A 27,563-nucleotide genomic window follows, 5' to 3' on the forward strand; every position below is an offset into this window, starting at 1 on the left:
AGCTAGCGCACTGCCTTCCGCGCGTCGAGAAGGCAGTTGTTTTAACTTGCTTTACTAAGCAAACCGATTTAGTTTAAACTATATAAGTTTATGGGCTCTAGATCGCTTGACAGCAGTGGAATCTCGTTAGTGGTAAGTACCTTTCTTCATCTACAGCGTCAGTGGTTCAGCCACCTTTGGGTGTATCACGAAAGAAACTTCTTGTAAGCTCTAAGTTTTTCAAAGATAATTTGTTGCCGACCGGAGTGGCCGCGCGGTTTGTGGCGTCATGTCATGGATTGTGCAGCCTCTCCCGCCGGAGGTTGGAGTCCTCTCTCGGGCATGGGTGTGTGTGTGTGTTGTTCTTAGCATAAGTTAGTTTAAGTAGTGTGTAAGTCTAGGGACCGATGACCTCTGCAGTTTGGTCCCTTAGGAATTCGCACACACACACACACACACACACACACACACACACACACAAGATAACTTCCTGAAATGCGTATGGGAGGAAGTGACGTAGTATTTCTTGTATCGTATATAGGAACGTACGATCTCCGACTTGTAACACTAAAACTCTTTCCACGGGGCAAAGAGTTTTTACTGTAGTCTCTGCACTGGATTTTCCCTAGCACTTCTGCGAAGCTTCAACGCTTAAGAACTTTCCGATTTATTGTCACGAGTAAGCACTGGTAAATTTTTTTCGCTATAGATTATTTCACAGTACAGCAAACAATATTAAAGTATCGGTGTCGGAACTTTCGAATGTCATGGGGAAAATATTAACCTTTATATACAAGTTGGGTAAGATTCAAAATCATTACTATCAATTTGTTGTAAAGGAAACATATCCCGTAGTAAAAAGTATTACAATTCGCAGTCTATAATCAACACATCAGATTTCGTCCGCAGAAAGTGTGTACCCTATACATTGGATAAGCTGTTTGAGTACTGCAGGTATGTGAACGAAATTAAGGGAATTGAATGACATTAAAGACTAAAAAACAGTATTTTTCAAGAACATTTTCCATGTCTGAGGTAGTAAACTTCTGAGCATCTGGAGACTCCCTTCCATAGCGTAGCAATTGTGGGCAAATTCTTCCTTAATTAGTACCCAAGTAGCGACTCAGCTCAAGGGGAGTTCCTGTAAGCTGACGAGAAGGGGACAGACTAATCTGAACACAAATATAATACTTCTTGTTCATTGCATCTGATAACTGCTGGTGGAGCATTTGTCCCTTGTACCTCACTTCTGTATTTGAAGTTATACTCAAGTAAGTTGATGCAAACGTAGTATAATGCCAATATCTTTCTTGTATTCACAGTGGGAGGTTTTGTCTCTAAGGAAAAGTTTGGATTAGTGTGTATATAGCGTAAATTTATGTTAAAGGTATTTTTATTCTGTTGGAATTTTTATCCATTACTACTTACTGCTCTACCTAATTTTACCGGTAACGTAGCACGTGCAAACATAATACAATTTCCGTATTTCATCGTCTATTCTGAATACTTTCTTTACATTAAAGGAAAACAAAAGCAAAAGCTATTGGAACGTTACAGATCTTTTGGTATAGTTACTTATATTTCGATATTGCGGGGACATCATTACAATTTTAGGTATAGGTATTGACACCAAATATCGTAACGAATGTGGTCTTGGAATTTCCGAACTAGTGAACAATAAGATAATTGGTCACAAATGGAACAAAATTCGAAAACAAAAGCTGTCCCCCGATCTACAGAGTATTTCGTGTACCAATACCTCTCATGTTATGTTGGGTCTATGTGTCGAACGATATGACAACCAACATTCACTTACTATTTAGAATGGTGAGATTTGAATAAGGGATAAAAGTACTGAATAGTACATGCTAATGTAAATAACAGAGTATGAAGAATGCTTGAAATAAAATTACATACAAACATGACATTGACTATAATTTTTAGAAGAAAATACACTTTGACACCAATTACATCAGAAGGAACAAATGGATAAAGTGTAAGAGTGGGGAGCTCAATGAGAATTCCTTTCCTGTTGGGCACAATTGATAATAGTCATCTGTGGAATGTTTGCTTTCATAAACGCAGTTTCCTTGTTTGATGAAGTTTGGTCTCTCTCCTTGTATGCCGTGAAAACGATTTCTTGTACTTTTTCTCACTCTAAGGAACAATAAAGAGTGCCAGGAGCAAGTGTCTGCCAAAATCTACTTGCATTCGTTACTACGCGACCAGGAATATTATCGTGCTGCCAGAACGAAGTTTTCATCGTCATTGTGTAGACCATTTGTAATCGACGACGCAAAGAGGGGGACGTTATAAGTTTAACGTGTGTATCTGTGTATCTGTCTGTGGCATCGATAGGTCCGATTTTAAAACGATTTTAATCGCGATAGTTCTTAGCTACGTTCCATGAAAGTCTGCTCAGCCGTTTAAATTAAGTAAAAATGTTTCCGATAGAGCGCTCTCTTCATATATGCTATGTAATATGTAAGAGTTACAGCAAGTTACGTAGTACCAGATAACAGAGCTCAAAAGTCCGCGAGAACATATGTTTATTTTTTATGTTTCACCAACAATGATGATTTTTAGACTTTTAGAATCCCCTGTCTTAGCACCTACAAAGCAGAAAAAGGAAGATTGTTGACTCAACTGAAAAAGATAAACATCTGCTCTTGCAGACTTTTCTGTAGTTCTTTCTGTGGTCTACAATTCAGTACTAAATCAAATTATTTTGGCAGCCTTTTGCCACAGAGTGCAGTCAATGAGTATATGTATGAATTAAAAAGTAAACACGTAAATCGCATAAGTTAAAAAGATCTCGCGTCGAAATTTCTTGTTTCGTTCTGGAAAATATTTGTGTGAATGTGGGGCTAGAGCGTCGATCATACCGTGTCTACCAGGAAAATATAAAGTTTAAAAAGCATGAAATAAAATTTAAATTAAAAAATTAAAAAACCTGTAAAAAGTAAAACAAATATGTATTACCCCATTAAATTTAATACAAATTTTCCACAGCGAGTTGGCAGTCGGGTTGAAAGGGTCACATTTCAGAATATTCGAGATGAGAGTTTCAGTTGCAACACTTGCCTGAGAACAAAGGAAAGGCTTACGTAAACCTTGATAGGCAACCGGGGACTGCAGGTATTTGTCATTTGGTCTTTTTCTTTTAATATGTTTCTCTTTGTAGAGTTCAGTTTTATTCAACTAAATACCAGGCGGGCTGGTAGCTGGCATATATAGAATTTCCAGCCTCTCAAAAATATTTCTCGCAACCAGTTGGCAGTAGGTATTTTTAATTTACTTTTAGGCACTATTTCCCAGACATAGATATGAAGAGGCATTGCGTATTTAAGTATTTGGTTAAGTGTGTGAGATAAGAGAAAATCAATGGCTTACTTCATATGTACAGCGCGCCTACACTCCTACGTATAAATTCAGGGCCTGTAAAATACACTTTTTATTTATTTCGTTTCCTAGTTGTAGTGTGCTGTTCGAGTAATAAGCCAGGGTACAGTAAGCGACCGAGCCAAGTACCAGGAGATCTGGTTATGGGGCAGAGTCCCGAATCGGGAATATTTAGGATTTCTAGTTCCGGCATTTGCCCTACTACCTAGACAAATCTTCCGATAAGTTTGGTCAGAATCGAGGAATGGGAACTAGTCTCAACTTTGTTGTTGTTGTTGTGGTCTCTAGTCCGAAGACTTGTTTGCTGCAGCTCTTCATGCTACTGTATCCTACGAAGCCTCTCCATCTCTGAATGACTACCGCAACCTACATCCTGCCTCAGAATGTGTACTATCAACCGATCCCTTCTTTCAGTCAAGTCGTGGTACAAATAAGTTTCCTCCCCAGTTGTCTTCGGTACCTCTTCATTAGTCAATCGATCTAACCCTCAAATCTTCAGCATTCTTCTGTAGCACCACATTTCAAAATCTTGTATTCTCTTCTTCCCCAAACTGTTTATCGTCCAAGTTTCAATTCCAGACTTGGCTACACGCCAGGTAAACGTCTCAACAAAAGCCTTCCTAACACTTAAATCTACTTTGGATTTTACGAATTCGTCTTTTTCGGAAATGCTTTTCTTACCATTTCCAGTCTACATTTTACATCCTCTCTTTTTTGGTCATCATTAGCTATTTTTCTTCCCAACTAAATCCAGTTAAATCCAGGATAGATATGTCGCAGCAAAAAATATGAAACTTACTGCACATGAAAGTGTATTTGTTTACGTGTTTACGTATACACAGAGTAAACGTGTGGGGCGAACATATGTCCTTGACTACACTGTACGATCCCTTTCCTAAGTGAAATTAAATTGTGATGTAACTACGAGAAACATGTACATTGAATCTATGGAAGTTTGTACCGTCATAAATTCAACAAGAATGAGAAAACTGAAATAACATCAATTATGAATTTAACAACACTGAAATTAGCTACATTTGATCTGATATTTCCTTTTTAGAATCGCTAACGTACTGTTGATTAGTCGCCTGCAATTATGCTTGATAAGCCTGACACCTAATTCGTAAAATGTAGGCCAAGGCAGTATTATTATTTCCACCATGTGTCAGAAGTGGTGTGCAGTTCTCTTGCTACGATCTTTAGTGGGCAAACATGTCAAGCGATAGTCAATAAATGTCGAATGAAATCTATTTTCTTTTAATTCGTAAAAAAATTATTGCTTTCTGGTTTTGATACCTTATAGTTTTACTTTTGAGCCGGTTCCCTGATCATTCTGAAACTTTTCACCGTAAAATAATGTTTTGCAGAAGAAAAGAATCTGAGAAAGTTACTATTAACAATGAATCTTCTATGCAAGTGAAGGTTTTAACAGATGTTATTTTTCAAGTATTTTGCATCTGCGTTTATTGACACTACCAGATTTCAATTGCACAAGACCTTCTTCAAGACAATAGGTTTGTTTGTTCACTACTGTCCACACATTTCTACGCAAGTTTTCTGCTTACGATACTAATTGCTTCTCAAAGTTATCACAGTGTACAATATTAAGTATTTTAGCTATAGAGCGCAATCACAAATAACTATTTTCATTTGTTCTAACATTACACTGACATTAATGTACATATGAAATTATTAACCTACACAGAAATTACGAAAAATATTTACACTGAAAACTACAGTTTATTTAATTAAGTACAAAATTAAGGAAGAATCACATTTAACTCAGTCTATTACATTAAAATTACATGCTAAAATCATCTGAAAAAGCTAGACTAATACCTTAGCAAGCCTGGTTAAGGACTTTGGGGTGTGATTCAGTATGAAACAATTATACTCGCAAAGTCTTACCACGATTCTGAAAATTTTAATATTAAAAGGTAGATAGCACAGGAAAGGATATATATATATATATATATATATATATATATATATATATATATATATATATATATATATATATCTGGAAATTAGACCATGAAAACATTACACCCAAAATTCATAGTATAACCAAAAACCTCTGGGAAACAGAAAAGATACCAGAAGAATGGAAGTCAGCCCTAATACACCCCCTCCACAAGAAAGGAGACAAAACAGACCCTAATAACTATAGAGGAATTTCGTTACTGCCGGTGGCATACAAAATTCTATCAAAAGCTCTGTTAAATCGCCTAGAACCTCAGATAGATCCACAGGTCGGAGAATACCATGGAGGGTTCAGGAAGGGAAGATCATGCAGTGAGAAGATCTGGTGTCTGAGAACATTATTAACAACGAGAAAGTCCAGAAACACTACAGTAACATTTGTTGATTTCAAGAAGGCTTACGATTCCATAGACAGAGAAACACTCTTTAATACACTAGAAGAAATGAAGGTAGACAATAAGACCAGAAAACTAATTCAGGAAACATTAACAAATACAAAGTCAAAAGTGAAGTTCATGGGCGAGATTTCAGAATCTTTCGAAATCAAGACAGGAGTGAGACAGGGAGATGGCCTGTCACCCATTTTATTTAACGCTGTTTTAGAGAAAATAATCAGGACGTGGGACAAAGGAGTCAATGGGGTAAAGATAGGGAGAGAGAAAAATAGAACCGTCAACATAAAATGTCTGGCCTTTGCCGACGATATAGCCATCATTACAAATGACAGAAAAGAAGCCAGAGAAGCCCTAGAGATATTGCATGAAATCACAGCCAGAACAGGACTACAAATATCATATGAAAAAACCCAGTACGTGGACACAAAATCTACAGACAGAAGCCCATTCATAACAAAGTACGGAAAGATAACAAAAGTAGAAAGTTTTAAATACCTGGGACAGATTATACAGAAAACAGGACTGAATTCAACAGCCAATGAAGAAAGGGTTACAAAACTACAAAAAGCATACAGACTTACATGGAACCTTTACAATAAAAGAAATATTTCCGTCAATGCCAAATTAAGACATTACAAAACAGTAGTCTTACCTGAGGCCTTGTATGCCTCAGAAACAACAGTAATCAGAGGAAGAACTAAAATCAAGGAAATGGAAAAGCAAGAGAGGAAAATTGTCAAAAAGATCTATGGGCCAGTTCAGAGACAGGGGACCTGGATAAAGAGACCAACAAAGGAACTGTACAAACAGGCAGAGACAAGTGCAGACAATATCAGAAAAAGAAGTGCAATATTCTATGGGCACATTCATAGGATGAATGAAAATAGGCTGACCAAGAAGATTTTTAACATAGTGGTGACGAATATGGTGGAAACTAACTGGGTAAAGGAAACCATGGAAGACCTAAAAAATCTAAACATCTCCACAGAAGAAATATCAACCAGAGGAAAATACAGAGAAAAAATCAACAAACAGAAATTCGAAGAAATGCCAAAAGAGAAGAAATCAGGAAAGAAGTGGACAGAAGAGAGGAAGAAGAAACACAGTGATTTTATGAGAGGTTTTTGGGAAGAGAAAAGAAAGAGACAGAAAAAAGTGCCATGAATTTGAATTTCGCTGCCTTGGTTGGATATCATTACGTTAATCTGCACATGGAGGCTGAAGTGGCTGCTAAAACCAGTCATTGCATTCATATTAAGAGCTTCCATCTGCCCTCAGGTTCAACTCAGCCGCAAAATTTGTTAAGTTCACCACTCATCTGCTCAAGCAGGCGGCTGGTTGCCGAGATGCTCAGCTAAGGATGTGAAGAGAAGTACGGCGGAGAAGAAGTCTGGTGGACGAGGAGTCGGGCGGAGAAGAAATTTTTTACCATTTGTTTCCAAATGTGAGAATCATGTTTTAGCTTCTCCCGTTCGTCATATCATTTCGAGTGGTCTAACTATGGGTATTCTGGGATGAGCTGTAAAAATACGCCTTAAGAGAAGCTGGTCCCCTTCCCTCACTCTTGTTTCAGGTTTCTAACCAGTATCACACTCCCTAACACTTGAAAAACAGCGTCTTGCTCTATTTCTCTCTCTGTCTCTCTCTATGGTCAATGAGATTGACCTCGGCAGCACAGTCGAGCTTCTCTTTCTTACTTCTAAATTATTTATGTCAGCCATTCCTGGCTGATTTTACGCTACTGGCCAGTAAAATTGCTACACCAAGAAGAAATGCAGGTGATAAATGGGTATCCATTGGACAAATATATTATACTAGAACTGACATCTGATTACATTTTCACGCAATTTGGGTGCATAGATCCTGAGAAATCAGTGCCCAGAACAACCACCTCCGGCCATAATAACGGCCTTGTACGCCTAGGCATTGAGTTAAACAGAGCTTGGATGGCGTGTGCAGGTACAGCTACCCATGCAGCTTCAACATGGTACCACAGTTCATCAAGAGTAGTGGCTGGCGTATTGAGACGAGCCAGTTGCTCGGCCACCATTGACCAGACGTTTTCAATTGGTGAGAGAACTGGAGAATATGCTGGCCAGGGCAGCAGTCGATCATTTCCTGTACCCAGAAACGTCCGTACAGGACCTGCAACATGCGTTTCTGCATTATCCTGCTGAAATGTAGGGTTTCGCAGGGATCCAATGAAGGGTAGAGCCACGGGTCGTAACACATCTGAAATGTAACGTCCACTGTTCAATGTACCGTCAATGCGAACATGAGGTGACGGAGACGTGTAAGCAACGGCACCCCATACTATCACGCTGGGTGATACGCCAGTATGGCGATGACGAATACACGCTTCCAATGTGAGTTCACCGCGATGTCGCCAAACACGGATGCGACCATCATGATGCTGTAAACAGAACCTGGATCCATCCAGAAAAATGACGTTTTGCTATTCGTCCACCCAGGTTCGTTGTTGAGTACACTATTGCAGGCGCTCCTGTCTGTGATGCAGCGTCAAGGGTAACCGCAGCCATGTTCTCCGAGCTGATAGCCCATGCTGCTGCAAACGTGGTCGAACTGTTCGTGCAGATCGTTATTGTCTTGGTAGCGCCCCCATGTGTTGACTCAAGGATCGAGACGTGGCTGCACGATCCATTACAGGCATGCGGATAAGATGCCTGTCATCTCGACTACTAGTGATACGAGACCGTTGGGATCCAGTTCGGCGTTCCGTATTACCCTCCTGAACACACCTATTCCATATTCTGCTAACAGTCATTGGATCTCGACCAATGCGAACGGCAATGTCGCGATACGATAAACCACAATCGCGATGGGCTACAATCCGACCTTTATCAAAGTCGGAAACGTGATGGTAAGCATTTCTCCTCCTTACACGAGGCATCCCAACAACGTTTCACCAGGCAACGCCGGTCAGCTGGTGTTTGTGTATGAGAAATCGGTTGGAAACTTTCCTCATGTCAGCTCGTTGTAGGTGTCGCCACTGGCGCCAACCTTGTGTGAATGCTCTGAAAAGCTAATCATTTGCATATCACAGCATCTTCTTCCTGTCGGTTAAATTTCGCGTCTGTAGCACGTCATCTTCGTGGTGTAGCAATTTTAATGGCCAGTAGTGTACATTAATTTAAACACTTTGATTTTACAATGCCTCCACCCAATGGCATCCCACACTGCCAATGGCGTCTTACTCGTGGATTCTCACTCAGCTTTCTAATGTTATCCATTGCAGTCGGTGCATTTCAAAGAAGCTCTGCTTTTTATATTCTGTCACAAAAGCGTTCTTCTGATCGTCGCCGTGCGGGATTAGCCGAGCGGTCTGAGGCGCTGCAGTCATGGGCTGTGTCGCTAACCCCGGCGAAGTTTCGAGTCCTCCCTCGGGTATGGGTGTGTGTGTGTTTGTCCTTAGGATAATTTAGGTTAAGTCGTTTGTAAGCTTGGGGACTGATGATCTTAGCAGTTAAGATCCATAAGAGTCCATACACATCTGAACATTTTTTCCTTCTCATCCTCACCAAAATTGGCACACCTCCTCCTTCCACGTGCAGATTGTTAAAACAGATTCTGCTGATGGCTGTGCACTTCAGGAGATTGTTTCTCCATTGTGACTTCCGGTGAGCAGCGACCTTCAAAGGAGACACTGACCTAATTAAGTGGCATTGATCTCCACAGCTGCAGGAAGTGTCGTGGGGACGGCCTCCGCAGACGGGTTAATGTGAGCTGAATCGCCTCTGCCTTCTTACGGCCCAGTTCAGTATGCCTGCATATTGGCCTCTTGTTTAGGCTAACCGTGTTATTCTGCATAAAAATATAATTCACGGTAATTAAATACTGCCAGTCACTGGTACTGATAGACATTTTGGGTAGCATTAATTACTCCGGTTTCATTCGTATTCTGAAGTCTGGTTTTACATCAGTTACGGGACGGATTTGAGTGAAACAGTCGTGCAACATAAAACAGGAACAGCTGATTACTAATCTCGTATTCTGAAGCAACTGAATGAGAAAGTACATCGGAAGAGGTATGAATTGCAGTAAGGAAAGAAAAAAATAAACCTTCATCAGTTCTGGTGTTCTTTTAGAACAAATTTATTTATTAACTTCAGTGGTTGCGCGGGATGGGTTATATTATTTGAATACACTAAAAAGCTTGGAACTGCGTTGTGCGTTGTCATTGTAGACTTAGGAAGACAGTACTAGGAAAATTCACGACCTTCCTGAAACGACCAGTACCGCTGAAGGATATTGTCGCATATAACCAATTGCATAACTGTAGTATGAGCTAGACAATTGAGTAGGAATGGCATTATACACAGTGACCACAGCACGGAAGACAGAGAAAGAGAAACAGAGTTGGAGAGGTGGAGAGAGAGGGAGAGAAAGAGAGAGAAAAATGTAGAGAGAAAAATGTAGATGTGTGACCAGGGCCTCCCGTCGGGTAGACCGTTCGCCGGGTGCAAGTCTTTCGTTTTGACACCACTTCGGCGACTTGCGCGTCTATGGGGATGAGATGGTGATAATTAGAACAACACAACACCGAATCCCTGAGAGGAGAAAAATCTCCGACCCAGCCAATCGAACCCGGGCCCTTAGGATTGACATTCTGTCGCGATGAACACTCAGCTTCTTGGGACGGACAGAGAGAGAAAGAGAGAGATAGATAGATAGGTAGGTAGATAGAGAGAGAGAGAGAGAGAGAGAGAGAGATTTATACACACAAATCGTGTACCAGACACATACCGCTGGTGACGCTTGCTACAATGTTCGTAGGTATTTGCTGATTTTCAGTACAGTGGAAACCTTATGGGAACCATGGAAGGATGTTTTTTTCTCATTCTGGGACTGTTTTTTGTTTTTGAGCTGAGTTAGCATTACCACGAAACATTATTGCGTCTTACGCTGCTAGACTACTAGATTTTCAGCCTGACTTCAGTTGTGTAGCTCGCTACTTCAAAATTTAACAGGTAACGCCCTCAGATTCCATAGTGTAACAAGCATAGGAAGTATTTACGAAGTTTCTAGATGACGACCATTCAGGACAACAGTCTTCTACGTGCCAGACTGCATACGTGTAGTAAACTGTTCATCTATATCTACATCTACACGGATACTCTGCAAATCACACGTAAGTGCCTGGCAGAGAGTTCAGAACCACCTTCACAATAATTTTCTTTTATTCCAATCTCGAACAGCGCGGAAAAAAACGATCAACTATACCTTTCCGTCCGAGCTCTAATTTCCCTTATTCTATCATGATGATGTTTCTCCCTATGTAGGTCGGCGTCCACAAAATATTTTCACATTCGCAGGAGAAAGTTGATTGAAATTTCGTGAGAAGATTCCGCCGCAACGAGAAAGGCCTTTCTTGTACTATGTCAGCGACACTCTCTCACTTGTTTCGCGGTAGTGCTGCTCTTCTTTGAACTTTCTCGATGTACTCCGTTAGTGTCTCTGGTTAGGATCACAGACCACGCAGCTGTACTCCAAAGCAGGACGAACAAGCGTAGTGTAGGCAGTCTCTTTAGTAAAATGGTTCAAATGGCTCTGAGCACTATGGGACTTAACATCTGTGGTCATCAGTCCCCTAGAACTTAGAAATACTTAAACCCAACTAACCCAAGGGCATCACACACATCCATGCCCGAGGCAGGATTCGAACCTGCGACCGGAGCGGTCACGCGATTCCCAACTGAAGTGCCCAGACCGCACGGCCACACCGGCCGGCTCTCTTTAGTAGATCTGTTACATTTTGTAAGTGTTCTGCCAATAAGCACAGTCTTTGGTTTGCCTTTCCCATAGCATTTTCTATGTGTTCTTTCCAATTTAAATTATTCGTAATTGTATTCCTAGGTATTTAGCTGAATTTACGGCCTTTCAATTTGATTGATTTATCGTGTAACCGAAGTTTAACGAATACCTTTCAGCACTCTTGTAGATGACCTCACACTTTTCATTATTTAGGGCCAATTGTCAATTTTAGCACCAAACAGATATCTTTTCTAAATCATTTTCCAATCGGTTTTGATCATCCGAAGACATTATTAGACGATAAACGACTTCATCTGCAAACTACCTAAGACGGCTGTTCCCCTAAATCATTTATATAGATAAGGAACGGCGGAGAGCTTACACCATAAATCACTTATGAGTTACTCGATGACTTTCCGTCAGTTACTACGAACCGTGACCTCTCTGCAAGTAACTCAGTCACAGAACTGAAACGATATTCTACAAGCATGCAATTTTACTACAACCCGCTTGTGTGGTACAGTGTCGAGAGCCTTCTGAAATCTAGAAATACGGAATCAGTTTGAAATCCCTTGTCAACAGAACTGAGATCTTCGTGTGGGTAAAGAGCTAGTAGTGTTTCACAAGAACGATGTTTCCTCAATCCATGTTGACCGTGTATCAATAGACCGCTCTCTTCGACTTAATTCATAATGTTCAAACATAACATATGATACAAAAACCTACTGCATATCGACGTTAATAATATGGACCTGTAATTTAATGGATTAATGTTTTAAGTATGGCGCTATTGCATCAGCATACTATGAAAGGAACCTAATTGTTACACAGTCTGCACCGGAAGACTTTTTTTCATTAAGTGATTTAAGTTGCTTCATTACTCCGAGGATATTTATTTCTAAGTTACCCTTGTTGCTAGCTGTTCTTGATTCCATTCCTGGGATATATACTTCGTCTTCTTTGGTGAAGGAATTGCGGAAGGCTGTGTTTAGTAACTCTGTTTGGGCAGCACTGTCCTCGATAGTATTTCCATTGTCATCACGCAGAAGTGACATTGACTGCGTCTTGCCGCTAGCATATTTCATATACGACAAGAATCTTCTTGGATTTTCTGCCACATTTCGAGAGAAGTTTTAGCTGTGGAAGCTATTATAAGCATTGAAGTCCGCGCTAAATTTCGAGCTTTTGTAAAAGATCGCCAACTTGAAGATTTTGCGTTCGTTTTTATTTTGCGTGTTTTTTCGTTGTTTTTGTAACAGTGTTCTGACCCATTTTGTGTAGCAAGGGGGACCAGCACTGTCGTTTGTTCATTTATTTGGTATAAATCTCTCAGTTGCTGTCGATACTATTTCTTTGAGTGCATGGCACATGGGGTCAAAATTCACTGTTTATCAGGAAGGAGAGCAGATTGTCTCTCATGAAGGCGTCAAGTGAATTTTTATCTGCTTTTTTGAATAGGTATAATTTTCGTTTATTTTGAAGTATCTAAGGGTTACAATATTAAATCTCGCTAAGACAACCCTGTGTTCACTAATCCCTGTATCCGTTTTGATGCTCGTTATTGGCTCAGGATTATTTGTTGTTTAGAGACCAAGTGTGTTTTCACAACCGTTTACTATTCGCTAGGGCTCTGAAAATAATTTTCAGAGAATGTGTTTAGCACAGTTTTGGATGATGTTTTGCCTGTACTTCCGGATTTAAACACGTATTTCCGCCAACATATTGAGGGTAAATTAAGGTCACCGCAAACTATAATTGTATGAGTCGGGTATGTGCATGAAATGAAACTCAAATTTTCTTTGAACCTTTCAGCAATTGTATCATCTGAGTTGGGAGGTCGATAAGAGGACCCAATTATTACTTTATTCCGGTTGCCAAGAATACCCTCTGCCCTTAGTAACTCACAGGAACTATCTGTTTCAGTTTCCCTTTAAGATAAACCGTTTCTAACAGCAACAACAAACCTTCGCCAACTGTGTTTAGCCTATCCTTTCTGAATACTGTTAGGTTATCTCCAGTTTTAGCCAGTTTTCTGTATCTATAACGATTTGAGAACTAGTGCTTCCTGTTAGCGCTTGGAGCTCTGGTACTTTACCAACACAGCTACAACAATTTACATCTGTTATGCCCGTGGGTCCTGAATCTACGTTCTTCCCGTGGTCCACCTACAACATTTGAGACTGAAGACCCTTCTGTGTTTCCCCAGAGGCTCTAATCTAAATAACCAGCCAGTCCACGTCACACTGCTCCTGCTACCCATGTAGCCGCCCCTTGCGTGTAATGGACTCCTGACCTATTCAGCGGATCCCGAAATTAGGTATATCGTGAAATTTAAAACTTCCCCGAGGCACAGTTCGTTTCGTGAAATTTCAGGTGAATTGCCTGACGTTTGTAACTTGCTGTCGTGATATTTCGGCAGAATATCGTGGCACCAAGTTACAGACATCCGGCAGCTCGCCTAAAATTTCATAAAGCAATAGATACCTGGTTTCACTGCCCTTAAATATATGAACGATTGTGGAAACAAGTGTTGTTTGACCTGTCTGCCCTCCCTGAAACACCGACCAGAACTGTACTAAGATTAAAATGCAAAGTATTTGACTCGTTTTCTATATTGACGAGAATCATATTCGCGTCAGTCCAACTTCTGTTAGAAGTTCCATATCTTCCGAAAATCAGCTTTATGTGCTTACTGTGTTCAATCCTTGGTCTTCATCTGCAATTTTACCACACCAACTTCCATTTACTGTCATATCAACTATTTCTTGGTGGCACAGGACATATCCGATTGACGTATTAATTCTTTCTGTCAAGTAAGGCCATAAAATAATTTTTTCTCCAACATGGTTCAGTGTAATCTTCAATACTCTTCCGTAGCACTGCAATGGAATAGGTTCTATCCTCATCTTATCTGCACTGTTCATTGCGCACGCATCACTACCGTGTGAGGCTACAATCCAGACACATAGTTTCAAAACAGACTTTTTAAAACTGAAACGGGTGCGATATGAACATATTTCAAGAAAAAAAAAATTCTTGATGCTGTGTCTACATTTTATATCGTCTTTACTTCTGTCATCGATAGTTGTTTTCTGCTTAAACAGCAAACCTGCCTGCTACGCTATTCAGAAGAATTAGGGGAACACGTGTATCTACGTCCGGAATGTTTAATTTATTTACATGCAGATGGTACCTGTGGTCTTACTGCATAGCCTGAGAGCTTAGCTTTCAATGTTCCAACACTTAAATTCATTCACCATCTATCGGCTGCAGTGTCAGGTGACTCCTCAGAAGGAAGTGAGTACCTGTGTCCTAGTGTTCCATAATGAGGTCCACAGAAGGCAGTTGTCATTTTTGGAAGTTGTATTCAGCCCAGCACAAGCAATGCGACACCATACTGCAGCGCAAGTTGGGAGGGCAGTCAAATTTGAAGCATGAAGGATGTTGCTGCAGATGTCAGTTTCTCTCCATCTGTCATCCATAGGTTGTGGACATGCTGCAGGGAAATAGGTCAGCACACAAGGCGAGTTGGACAAGGTAGCCGACGCATTACAACCCCATCTCAAGACCGATATCTCCCACCTCTGCGTTGTGGCGCCGTACGCCAGAGCACTGCAAGACGATCTCATAACGACTGCTGCAGCCCCTGTGTCCGACTAGGCTGTACAGAAGTGGTTTCGAGATGTTGTGCTCGAGTGCCCCACTTGGCACGACAGCACCCCGCAGGTCGCCTTTAGGTCTGCCGTTCCCAGGTCAAACGGCGATCTCGTCACTGGCGAAACATATCCCTCACATATGTGATTAGCGATGTCTGCCAAATGTTGTCGCGGAAATCGACAGACTTTTGTGACCTCTGTTGCTCCATCATGGACAGGGGACATAAGCTGGTTAAGTAATTGTCAATGTCAATAATTCTCCAATAGCCGTGTAACTTAAGATGTTATTTTATTCTGAAGGCTACCAGTTTCAGCATTTCAGTATTCAATCTTCAGGTTCCATAAGTATCTCTTCAAATAAACGAAAATGTCATAAATTCTTGGATGTCGTGAATTCAATATTTCCACTAGTGCTTTATTCGAAGACTTGACATTTCATTTATTTTGAGAGATCCATACAGGGCATGAAGATGGCATAGTGAAATGCTGAAACTGGTAGCCTTCAAAATAAAATAAAATAACTTCTTAACTAACACAGCTGTTAGACACTGACAATGACGTTTGTAATGGTGTGAGGAGGCATTAATACTGACTGCTGTGTGGAACTGATAGTTGTCCATGGTCGCCTTACTTCCAGGCAACACATCGAACAGATCCTGTTGGGCTATGTGGTGGCTCCTGCTTACGGTGGTGACCGTTAATTCCTTCTTATGCACTGTAATTCCAGGGTCCATGTGACAGGTGTTACCGGGGACGCCTTGCGGAGGCTGGCCATTGAAGCAATGGAATCACCAACGGTGAGTCCCGGCCTAAAGCCCATCGAGCATGTGTGTGACATGCTCGACAGATGTGTTCGTGTTCGTGTCTTTCCACCACAGCACGTTGAAGAACTCTGATGGGCTGTGACTGAAGAGTGGGAACGGATACCACAGGGGTACCTCCGTAGACATTTATGCAGCTTTCCACGTTACTGAAGCTCTCAGAGTCCAGTGAAAAGCAACTAGGATGACGGAATGAGTGTTTGCTTCCAACCTTGTTTTCGACATCTGTCGGATATTTCTTTTCTTGTTGTATGAAAGAGGGAGGATTTGATGATTTTTGTTGTGTACTTTATGTGTGAATGATAAAGGTGTAACTTGCTAACAAACACAGTCCTTAGTTACTGCTCAACGGAGTATGGCAGATGCTCTAAATTGTGTTTACCAAATTCTTTTGAGCAGTGTAGTTTAAACGTCTCATTTAATACTCTGGTTTCTTCAGCATCGTCTGACTTAATTCGACTACAGTACATAAATACCTTTTCAAGGCATTTCTGATTCCGCTTAACTTGTGTTTACAGTCTCTAACGGAATTCCGGTTCCGTCGAGAAATGTCAAAGTTTTTATTTCTTCTCCTCTTACTTTAAATACTGTCACCCCACCCGTCACTTATCTGGTTTTGGCGTGTGTTCACCCCAGCTAATTGACTAACAGATCAACAGAGAGTGCTGCCACAATATCTGATAACGCAAAGAAAGTAATAATGCCCTGTGACTCCTGATTGAACTGCAGTGGCAGTGTTGACATTAATTGATTCAGAATTGATCCCTTTTAATTAAACAGGGGTGCACATTGATGTTATATTCAGCTATTGAACACCAGATGCAAATATTGAACATAAAATTAATTAAGAAAGTGACTTGGGATTTCAGCTACTTGATTGAAAACAGATGCAGTCGATTAGCACAAATTTATTTTAACTCACGACCTTCAGTCATCACATTACATGACTCTCCTAAAAGGCAGTGGTAATAAGTAGCGTTTACGAGGAGTAAAGCGCGATAAATCAAAATTAATTCCTATCGACAGACCCAGGCGTAATGCAAAGTGCGAGAAGAATTCTACAATACATGGCCCATGAAACCCTCATGGAAACTTTGCCGATGTGATCCAACAAATTAATCAGTGACCTAACTCAAGGCAGAGCAGGCGCAATATCACCAAATTCAGTGTGGCGGGGCGTCGTCGTTGTTCGGACGTTGGCCAGCCTCATGGTGCTGCAAGGCTGCACTCGTTTATTCACTCCTAGCTATTTTGCTCAGTACATAGCTGAAAGATTACTTTCTATCTCCAAGCTCAATCGTTCCGTTTGCTAAGTCCTAAACTGCAGATATGCTCACTCTCTCTCAGGCAAGCTGAGTGAAGAACTCCACATCCGCACTCTAGGCAAGCTGGGAATGGAAGACCTCCAAGGAGACTTCTGCCAGTCCGCTCTTCGCCTCGGTTTCCCCTCCTGCAAAATCACTTACGCCAATTGCAGCACAAGTAGTGTTAATTATGCGTCGCTTCCCAGTGCCGACCAATGCCTGCTCTGAGAAGTGAACAAATTCCCGCAAAATTTTCTTCTTCTCAACTTCTGCTATTTAGCTCTTCCCAGGCCATCCATCAAGGTTAGTATCTGCATAAAACATCAATTTTTCCGAAAATCCCAGGAGAGTACTTCAAATTCCTTGGTGCTATGTTCCCATCAGAGGCCAGCGTATTTCATTCTGTCGCTCTTCACCTGATTTACTTCAGACTCTGTGTACTGTGAATTCAGTGTGAAGTTGCTATAGTCACGAACATGCATATTTCGGCCTCTGTTGACCGTTCCACCGTAGCTTTGCTCGGCTTTCTCGCATGTTTCACTGAAAACGGGATGACAGACATTTATCAACAGGCATACAAGTTATCCATCTGCTTCCTGGCACACCAGCATGGGTCAACAACCCCCTCACTGTCACTTATCTTAAGGCAGCTGGAGGCAGCGCCCCATTACTGCTTTCTCAGAGCTTGAGCCGCTGTAAGCTGCCTATTGTCGCTTCCCTTCGCCACTCCCCAGCCGCGAGCCGCCACCCGGCCACGGTCAACTCTACTTCCCTGTAAAGCCTCCAGCAAACCGACGCGCTTCCACGAAGTTTTCATGTCGCATGAATTACTTTAAAACCATCACCCAACTTTAATTATTCCAATACGTCCATACTATACCCTCTACAAGATGCATTGTGCCTTGTCAGTCATTTTTGTTCAGCCCTACTGTTCGCTCAACGTGAGTTCGGTGATCTTTAATGACTTCATGTAAGACGGGACATAGTTCTTGCCATCTTACAATACCTTTCTGTTTTTCTCTTTTATTTTCTTTAAGGCTTGTTCAGTGTGTAAACCAAAGTAAGGCGGAGGATGGGCTACAACTTTTTGACACTGAATCGCAGTTACTGCCCCTGTTTCATGTCCTTCTACTCTCAGAACTGCAGTCAGGCTTCTGTACAGATTTAGAGACGGTTGAATTCATTAGTACTACGTATTGAGATGAAACTTAATGTTAAATTTCACTTTATTACAGGTCCAGCACAAAGGAAAACATGGATGACAAAAAAACTCAAAAGTCTCTAGCTTCTTCGTGGATAAACAAACAACTAATAGAGACTGCTCTGAATAACGAGAATAGTGGTACTAAAATTAGAGTGGAAGAAGCAGTAATCGTGGATAACGAGAAAGGTCTGGGATACACGAGCAACATCCTGAGAGTGGCGGCCACCGTCAGACGAGAAAACGCCGCCTCCTGTGACCAGGTGCACCTGGTAGTGAAGTACGCTCAGGATCAGGGGAAGCTGAAGGAGATCGCAGATGACAACAACGTCTTCCGGAAGGAGTCACTGCTGCTGTGCGAGATATTCCCGGAGTTGCACAGGCTGCTGGAGACGGCGGAAGGCGACGCGTTCAGGCCGCTGGCGGCGCGCTGCTTCCTGTCCGGCCGACAGCCCGTGGAGTTCCTCCTGATGGAAGACTTGTCGGCGGCGGGTTTCCGGCTGCCCCCGGCAGGTCGCTCGTTCGATTACCGGCACTGCGCCGTGGCCCTGCGCGCCTACGCCCGCCAGCACGCCGCCTCTGCCCGGCTGCTAAGGGACAGGCCCGACTACAGGGCACGGTCAGAGCTCCGCAGCAAGATGGCCGACGCGGAGAAGTCCTTCTTCAAAGACATGCTCGACAAGGTTATGAAAAACATCGCCAGAGAATTCAGAACCATCCCGGGGTACGAGAGGTACGCCGACAAATGCGAGCACCTAGCAGGCAGGTCCGTCGACAGAATGGCCGACTTCTGGACGTCTACTGAAGTCACGTTGCCCGTGGTGATTCACTGCGATTGCTGGAAAAACAACTTCATGTTCAGATACGACGGAGAAGCTGTTACTGACGTTAGGATTTTAGACTTTCAGGTTGGTGGAAATAACATATCGTTTAGCCTTTACTTTGTAGCCTGGTTTCCCTTTTAGTATTTATTTATTTATTTCTCGTATGGCGACAACATGAAATATTAAGACATATATACAGGGTGGTCCATTGATACTGCCCAGGCCAAATATCTCACGAAATAAGCATCAAACGAAAAAACTACAAAGAACGAAACTCGTGTAGCTTGAGGGGGGAAACCAGATGGCGCTATGGTTGGCCCCCTAGATCGCGCTACCTTAGATCAAACGGATATCAACTGCGTTTTCTAAAAATAGGAATCCCCATTTTTTATTACATATTCGTGTAGTACGTAAAGAAATATGAATATTTTAGTTGGACCACTTTTTTCGCTTTGTGATAGATGGCGGGCGCTGTAATAGTCACAAACATATGGCTCACAATTTTAGACGAACAGTTGGTAACAGGTAGGTCTTTTAAATTAAAATACAGAACGTAAGTACGTTTGAACATTTTATTTCGGTTGTTCCAATGCGATACATGTACCTTTGTGAACTTACCATTTCTGAGAACGCTTGCTATTACAGCATGATTACCTGTAAATACCACATTAATGCAATAAAGAAATCCGGGGACGTCAATCCGGTGAACGTGCGGGCCATGCTATGGTGCTTCGACGACCAATCCACCTATCATGAAACATGCTATTCAGTACCGCTTCAACCGCATGCAAGCTATGTGCCGGACATCCATCAGGTTGGAAGTACATCGCCATTCTGCCATGCAGTGAAACATCTTGTAGTAAATCAGTAGAACATTACGTAGGAAATCAGCATACATTGCACCATTTACTTTGCCATCGATAAAATGGGGACCAATTATCCTTCCTCCCATAATGCCGCACCATACATTAACCCACCAAAGTCGCTGATGTTCCACTTGTCGCAGCCATCGCGGATTTTCCGTTGCCCAATAGTGCATATTATGCCGGTTTACGTTACCACCGTTGGTGAATAACGCTTCGTCGCTAAATAGACGCGTGCAATAAATCTGTCATTGCCCCATGTCTTGTGCCCAGTGGAGAACTGTACAGGACGTTCAAAGTCGTCGCCATGCAATTCCTGGTGCATAGAAATATGGTACAAGTGCAATCGATGTTGATACAGCATTCTCAACACCGACGTTTTTGAGATTCCGAATTCTCACGCAATTTGTCTGCTACTGATGTGCGGATTAGCCGTGACAGCAGCTAAAACACATCCTTGGGCATCATAATTTGTTGCAGGTCGTGGTTGACGTTTCACATGTGGCTGAACACTTTCTGTTTCCTTAAATAACGTAACTATTAGTCGAACGGTCCGGACACTTGCATGATGTGGTCCAGGATACCGAGAAGCATACGTAGCACACGCCCGTTGGGCATTTTGATCACCATAGCCATACATCAACACGATATCGACCTCTTCCGCAATTGATAAACGGTCCATTTTAACACGGGTAATGTATCACGAATAAACACCGTCCGCACTGGTGGAATGTTATTTTTTTTTTATTGTGATTTCAGTCCCCTGTCCCATATGGGCAGGGGAGGGCTGTCAGCGGTACAATCCGCTGCTCTTCAGCTGAGTGACATGACAACTAAAACAAGAATAAAATGCTGCATATATAAGGCGATAGAAAAGGGGAACATACAACGGAGTAAGGGGAGATAATGGAGGTAAAAATTCACCCACAGGGAGATGTTCATCGGGGGACAATTAATAAAGTCACCATAAAGTTAAAAAACAGAGTTGGCGATTCTTGAAACACAAAGAAGACACTGAATGCACATGCACGGGTTAAAAGTAGGCCACAGTATTGAAAACACTCCAGAACAACACACTTAAAACCCACTTGGAGCACACATGGTGAAGTATAAAACTGCCATGTGAGACCTGCCGAGGGAGAGGTCGGAGAGGATGGAAAAGGAGTGGAGAGCAAGGGGCAGCAGGGGAGGTGGTGGGATGAAGAGAATGGGGGCATCAGCAGGTACACAAAGAGGCAGGAGACTGGTGGGGCAGGAAGAGGGAAGACAAGGCAGGAGGGAGTGCAGAGACACTGAAAGGGAGCACAAGAGAGGGGGGGAGTAAGAGGGAGAAGCCGCTCAGGAGAAGGGAGGGGGAGGAAAGGGAGCCCTGAGGAGGAGGCAGGAAGATGGGGTTAGAGTTGGTATGAAGTTTAGATGTCTGGGCGAAGCTCATCAACTGGGAGGGGTAGATGGTGGAAGTTGCGTTGGGAAAGGAGGCGGAGGGTGCGGAAATGGAGAGAGGGTGGGACACAGTGGTAAAGGTGCGGCAATGGGTTGAGGGTGGAGAGGAAGGGAGACACCAGGGGGTGAGAGGTATCAAGGCGGCGGACAATATATAGTGTGCAGATGTGTTCAAGGAAAAGGAGAAGGTGGGGGAAGGGGATGAGGTTGTAGAGTATGCACGTGGGGGACAGAAGGTAGAGGCGGAAGTGAGGTGGAGCACATGACGTTTGAGGATTTGGAGGGGTTTATAGAACCGGGGAGGGGGGGAAATCCAAGCTATGCTGGCATAACAGAGGATGGGGTGGATCAAGGATTTGTAGGTGTGAAGGATTGTGGAAGGATGCAGACCCCACATCTGGCCGGACATGAGTTTCAGGAGGCAGAGTCTGTTGTGAGCTTTGTTTTGGATGGTAAAGAGATGGGGAGTCCAGGTGAGGTGGCGGTCGAGTGTGAGGCCAAGGTATTGGAGGGTAGGAATGAGGTGGATAGGAGGGCCATAAATAATGAGGTAGAAATCATGGAGACGGAAGTAGCAGGTGGTGTGGCCTATGATGATCGCCTGGGTCTTGAAGGGGTTGATACGGAGGAACCACTGGTTGCACCAAGCAGTGAATTGGTCAAGGTGGGTTTGGAGGGTACGTTGGGACTGTTGAAGGGTGGGATAAAGGGCTAGGAAGGCGGTGTCATCAGCAAACTGGAGAAGATGAACAGGTGGGGGAGGTTTGGGCATATCAGCAGTGTACAGAATGTTACGTGATACCATGTATTTATAAGTTTGCGACTATTACAGCGCCATCTATCAGAAAGCGAAAAAAGTGGTCCAACTAAATCATTCATAATTTTTTACGTATTACACGAATATGTAATAAAAAATGGGGGTTCCTATTTAAAAAAACGCAGTTGATATCCGTTTGACCTAGGGCAGCACCTACTAGCGGGCCAACCATAGCGCCATCTGGTTTCCCCCTTCAAGCTAGACGAGTTTCGTTCTTTGTAGTTTTTTTGTTTGATGCTTATTTCGTGAGATATTTGGCCCAGTCACTATCAATGGACCACCCTGTATAGTATGCAGTTATACACGTAAGAATTCAACCAACATCGTAAGGAGGTAGTAGGTATCTGTTATTGATGATCAAATAGAAAAAAAAAACATCAAGATGCCAGAGTATCTCATTAATGAAAATGACTGGTTACGCACATTTCAACGACCGACGTCAGTTTGTGAGCATCATTTCGCCGGCGGCGTCATGGAAGCTGCGTGTGTGACAACGGTAATTGCAACGACCTTGGCTGTTTTTTTTTTCTAATTGATACATTTAAGGATTTAGGCACAATGCTAACATTTTCAAATTCTGAAAATTAATAAATCAATAATACACTCTGAGACACGAAATCCGACGCACCACGAAAGAATTATCCGAATGAGACGGAAATAGCTACATGTGATGTACATGGGGAGACAAACAAATGATTACAATCTCAGAACAATTGGGTCATTTACTGTAGAGAATAAGCTCTACAAATTGAGCAACTCGATAACGCGTTGCTCCACCTCGGATCCCTATGCACACAGTTATTCGGCTTGACATTATTGTCAGAATTCTTGGATGGCCTGATAGGGATATCGTGCAAAATGTTGTCCAATTGAGGCGTTAGATTTTCAAATTCCTGAGCTGGTTGGAGGGACTACCCATAATGCTCCAGAAATTCTCAATTGCGAAGAGATCCAGCGACCTTGATGGACAAGGTAGGTTTTGGCAAGGACGAAGACAAGCTGTGGAAAGTCTCGACATGTGCGGGAGGGCATTATCTTGTAAATCCAGGATGGCTTGCCCTGAAGGGCGACAAAACTGGGCGGTAGAATATCGTCGGCGTACTGCTGTGCTGTATGGGTGCCAAGGATGAAATCCCAAAGGGTCCTGCTCTGTAAAGAATAACCCTTCCAGACCATCAATCCTGAAGGAAAAGGTCCCGAGTTCGAGTCTCGATCCGACACACAGTTTTAATCTGCCAGGAAGTTTCATATCAGCGCACACTCCGCTGCAGAGTGAAAATCTCCTTCTGGAAACATCCCCCAGGCTGTGGCTAAGCCATGTCTCCGCAATATCCTTTCTTTCAGGAATGCTAGTTCTGCAAGGTTCGCAGGAGAGCTTCTGCAAAGTTTGCAAGGTAGCAGACGAGGTACTGACAGAAGTAAAGCTGTGAGGACGGGGCGTGAGTCGTGCTTGGGTAGCTCAGATGGTAGAGCACTTGCCCGCGATAGGCAAAGGTCCCGAGTTCGAGTCCCGGTCCGGCACACACTTCTAATCTGCCAGGAAGTTTCATATCAGCGCACACTCCGCTGCAGAGTGAAAATCTCATTCTCGTGTTCTTTGTCACTTAACGGCAGTTCGGGACGGTGGAAAACGCGTTTCTGAAGTCAAGAAACACACCAGAAACCTGAGCGCTGATGTCTGCAGCAACGTGGATCTCATGGGGGAGAAAGCGAGCTGGGTTTCCCAATACCTCTGTTTGCGGAATCGATGCTGATTTTTAAGGAGAAAATTTTTGTCCTCGAAAAATGTCATAATTTACAAGAATGAAACATGGTCCACATATCTACAACAGACTGACGTCAAAGATGAAGGCCTATAATTATGTGCATCTGTTCTACGACCCTTCTTGCGCTTTTCTCCAGTTGCTAAGTATCCTTCGCTGTTCCAACGACCCACAATAAACTGCTGGTAATGTAGAAGCACGTCCTTTCACATAACCTCTGTGGAAACTTATAGGTTCTGTTTCTGATGCCTTTCCATTCTAAGCGATGGTATTTACTTTTATGTTCTGCCAGCAGTTAACTCAAAATCTGCCATTTCGATGCTCGTACACAGGAGAACACAGGACAAACCTTTCCAATTAGGTGACTTAACTCACCCCTCAGGGTCTCCCGACCGAGCATGCCTAAGATCTTACTTTTACTCGAGTAAATACTACAGAACTGATTCCCAAGTTACACAGATAGTTGATTAAACATTCAAACATTCCCACGGAAGAAATAATAAAAAGCAAACACTTAACACACGTGCTCTGAATGCAGCAGCTCAGGGCACTGCGGAACAGAGCGCCAGCCTGCACGACTAATGTGACCTCACAAGTTCGTTGCAGGAGCCCCAATTCCCCATGGGTCAGTCCGGCAGTGGGTATAAGGTTTTAACACATGAGTGCAGTTGTCTTCCAAAACTGCTATACAGTGAGGTCAGCCACTGTTCCACCGTGGCCAACGAGATATATGGGCCCTGCAGGAAACTTGTGACGTCACACTATACCGCTTGTCCGACACATTTCGCGGACGCTCGGCTCCGTGCGGTGCCCACAGAATATCAATATTTCATTGGAAACGCACCCACTGGAGGTTATAATTGGGTCGTGTGCCACCAATAACTAGCATGCACTTAAATACGCAGTCAGGAATTATTAAACTCGTCTGAAGTACACTACTGGCCATTAAAATTGCTACACCAAGAAGAAATGTAGATGATGAAGGGGTATTCATTGGACAAATATATTACACTAGAACTGACATCTGATTACATTTTCACGCAATTTGGGTGCATAGATCCTGAGAAATTAGTACCCATAACAACCACCTCCGGCCGTAATAAAGGCCTTCATACGCCTGGGCATTGAGTCAAACAGAGCTTGGATGGCGTATACAGGTACAGCTGCCCATGCAGCTTCAACACGATACCACAGTTCATCAAGAGTAGGGACTGGCCTATTGTGACGAGCCAGTTGCTCGGCCACCATTGACCAGACGTTTTCAGTTGGTGAGAAATTTGGAGAATGTGCTGGCCAGGGCAGCAGTCGAACATTTTGCGTATCAAGAAAGACCCGTACAGGACCTGCTAAATGCGGTCGTTTATATCCTTCTGAAATGTAGGGTTTCGCAGCTAACGAATGAAGTGTAGAGCCACGGGTCGTAACACATCTGAAATGTAACGTCCACCGTTTAATGTGCCGTCAATGCGAGCAAGAGGTGACAGAGACCTGTAGCCAATGGCACCCCATACCATCACGCCGGCCTATACGCCAGAATGGGGATGACGAATACATGCTTCCAACGTGCGTTCACCGCTATGTCGCCAAACACGGATGCGACCATCATGATACTGTAAACAGAACCTGGATTCATCCGAAAAAATGACGTTTTGCCATTCGTGCACCCAGGTTCGTCGTTAAGCACACCATCGCAGGCCGTCCTGTCTGTGATGCAGAGTCAAGGGTAACCGCAGCCATGGTCTCCGAGCTCAAAGTCCATGCTGCCACAAACGTCGTCGAACTGTTCGTGCAGATGATTGCTGTTTTGCAAACGTCCCCATCTGTTGACTCAGGGATCGAGACGTGGTTGCAAGATCCGTTACAGCCATGCGAATAAGATGCCTGTCATCTCGACTGCTAGTGATACGAGGCCGTTGGGATCGAGCACGGCGTTCCGTTTTACCCTCGTGAACCCACTGATTAGATATCCTGCTGACAGTCATTGGATCTCGACCAACGCGAACAGCAATGTCGCGATACGATAAACCGCAATCGCGATAGGTTAGAATCCGACCTTTATCAAAGTCTGAAACGCGATGGTACGCATTTCTCCTCTCTACACGATGTATCACAACAACGTTTCACCAGGCGACGCCGGTCAACTGTTGTTTTTGTATGAGAAATCGGTTGGAAACTTTCCTCATGTCAGCACGTTTTAGGTGTCACCACCGGCGCCAACATTGTGTGAATGCTCTGAAAAGCTAACGATTTGCGTATCACAGCATCTTCTTCCTGTGGGTTAAATTTCGCGTCTGTAGCAAGTCATCTTCACGGTGTATCAGTTTCAATGGCCAGTAGTGTAGTTACTGGCCCGCTGACGGAGACAGCTGCTATTACTCGTTAAGATTTACAGTGTCACGCGCTGTGGCCTACGCACTAGGGCCTGTCTTTCTCGTGGGCGTCGCGGTTCCACGCGGTGACGCTGTCACGTGATGTGCTGCAGATGAGCAGAGTGCACAGCCCGGCGGCGGACGTGGTGTCCTTCCTGTACGTGAACGCCAGCGAGGAGGTACACCGGCGGCACCTGCCCGGCCTGCTGTCGCTGTACCACGGCGCGCTGCAGGACACGCTGCGCGCTCTGGGCCTGCGAGCAGAGGCGGACGCCTACCCGCTCGGCGAGTTCCAGAGGGACGTGGACTGGGCGCATGTGCTCGCCGTGTTCAACAGCGCCGTCAGGGGCATGGTCCTCACGTCCGAGGAGAACGGCGCAGATTTCGCCAACTTCTTCGACAACACCGACGAGTCCGGCGAAGTTCTAGCAAAGGCATGCAGGCATCCCGACTGCGTGTCGTACTTGAAATATGTCATTCCTCTATTTGAGAAGAAAGGTCTCCTGTGAATTTTATTATAATTATTCGTTTTGACCTGCCAATGTAAATACATACTTCCTATTCGCAAAAATGAATGACACCCTGTCGACATTTGTTACTGTACTTCCGTGATACCTTTCACTATCAGTTAGGTAATAAAAATATTATAATTAGCTTTTTCCCTTAAAAACTCTCTTTACTGTTTCATCTTGTTCCAATCCTAGCCTGTGAAGGCAGACATTGCTGTGTCCGTCGGCTTACCAAGGCGGGTGAAAACTCTACAATACATCAAACATTATAGAATGATTAGATGTATTTATTTACAATATACTACGTCGTAGCGTCTTGTGATGTATTGATCAAATTTCTTGCGCTGTAGTGTTGGCTGTATTATTGACGAGCGTTCTGCGATTTCTGTGTTTTTTCATCAGTTCCGATATATACGACAAGAAAGTAATATGTCGGATTTCTGTTGTCATATTCTATATGGG

At 43.2% G+C, this 27,563-nt stretch overlaps 1 protein-coding gene across 1 annotated transcript; it reads left to right on the top strand.

Moving 5' to 3' along the window:
- Nucleotides 1-27,233, top strand: LOC124595622. Its single transcript, XM_047134443.1, has 3 exons — nt 1-132; nt 18,548-19,421; nt 26,706-27,233. The coding sequence occupies exons 2-3, from the start codon at nt 18,567-18,569 to the stop codon at nt 27,099-27,101; spliced, it is 1,251 nt and encodes a 416-aa protein (XP_046990399.1). The 5' UTR covers nt 1-132; nt 18,548-18,566; the 3' UTR covers nt 27,102-27,233.
- The last annotated feature ends 330 nt before the right edge of the window (nt 27,234-27,563 follow it).

The sequence above is a fragment of the Schistocerca americana genome, chromosome 2 (genome assembly GCF_021461395.2).
Source record: "Schistocerca americana isolate TAMUIC-IGC-003095 chromosome 2, iqSchAmer2.1, whole genome shotgun sequence".
NCBI classification, from domain to species: Eukaryota; Metazoa; Arthropoda; class Insecta; order Orthoptera; family Acrididae; genus Schistocerca; species Schistocerca americana.

Coding starts and splice junctions, on each gene's coding strand:
- LOC124595622 (XM_047134443.1), top strand. CDS start 18,567: ATGGATGACAAAAAAACTCAAAAGTCTCTAGCTTCTTCGTGGATAAAC. Junction 19,422..26,705: donor TTAGGATTTTAGACTTTCAG/GTTGGTGGAAAT, acceptor GATGTGCTGCAG/ATGAGCAGAGTGCACAGCCC.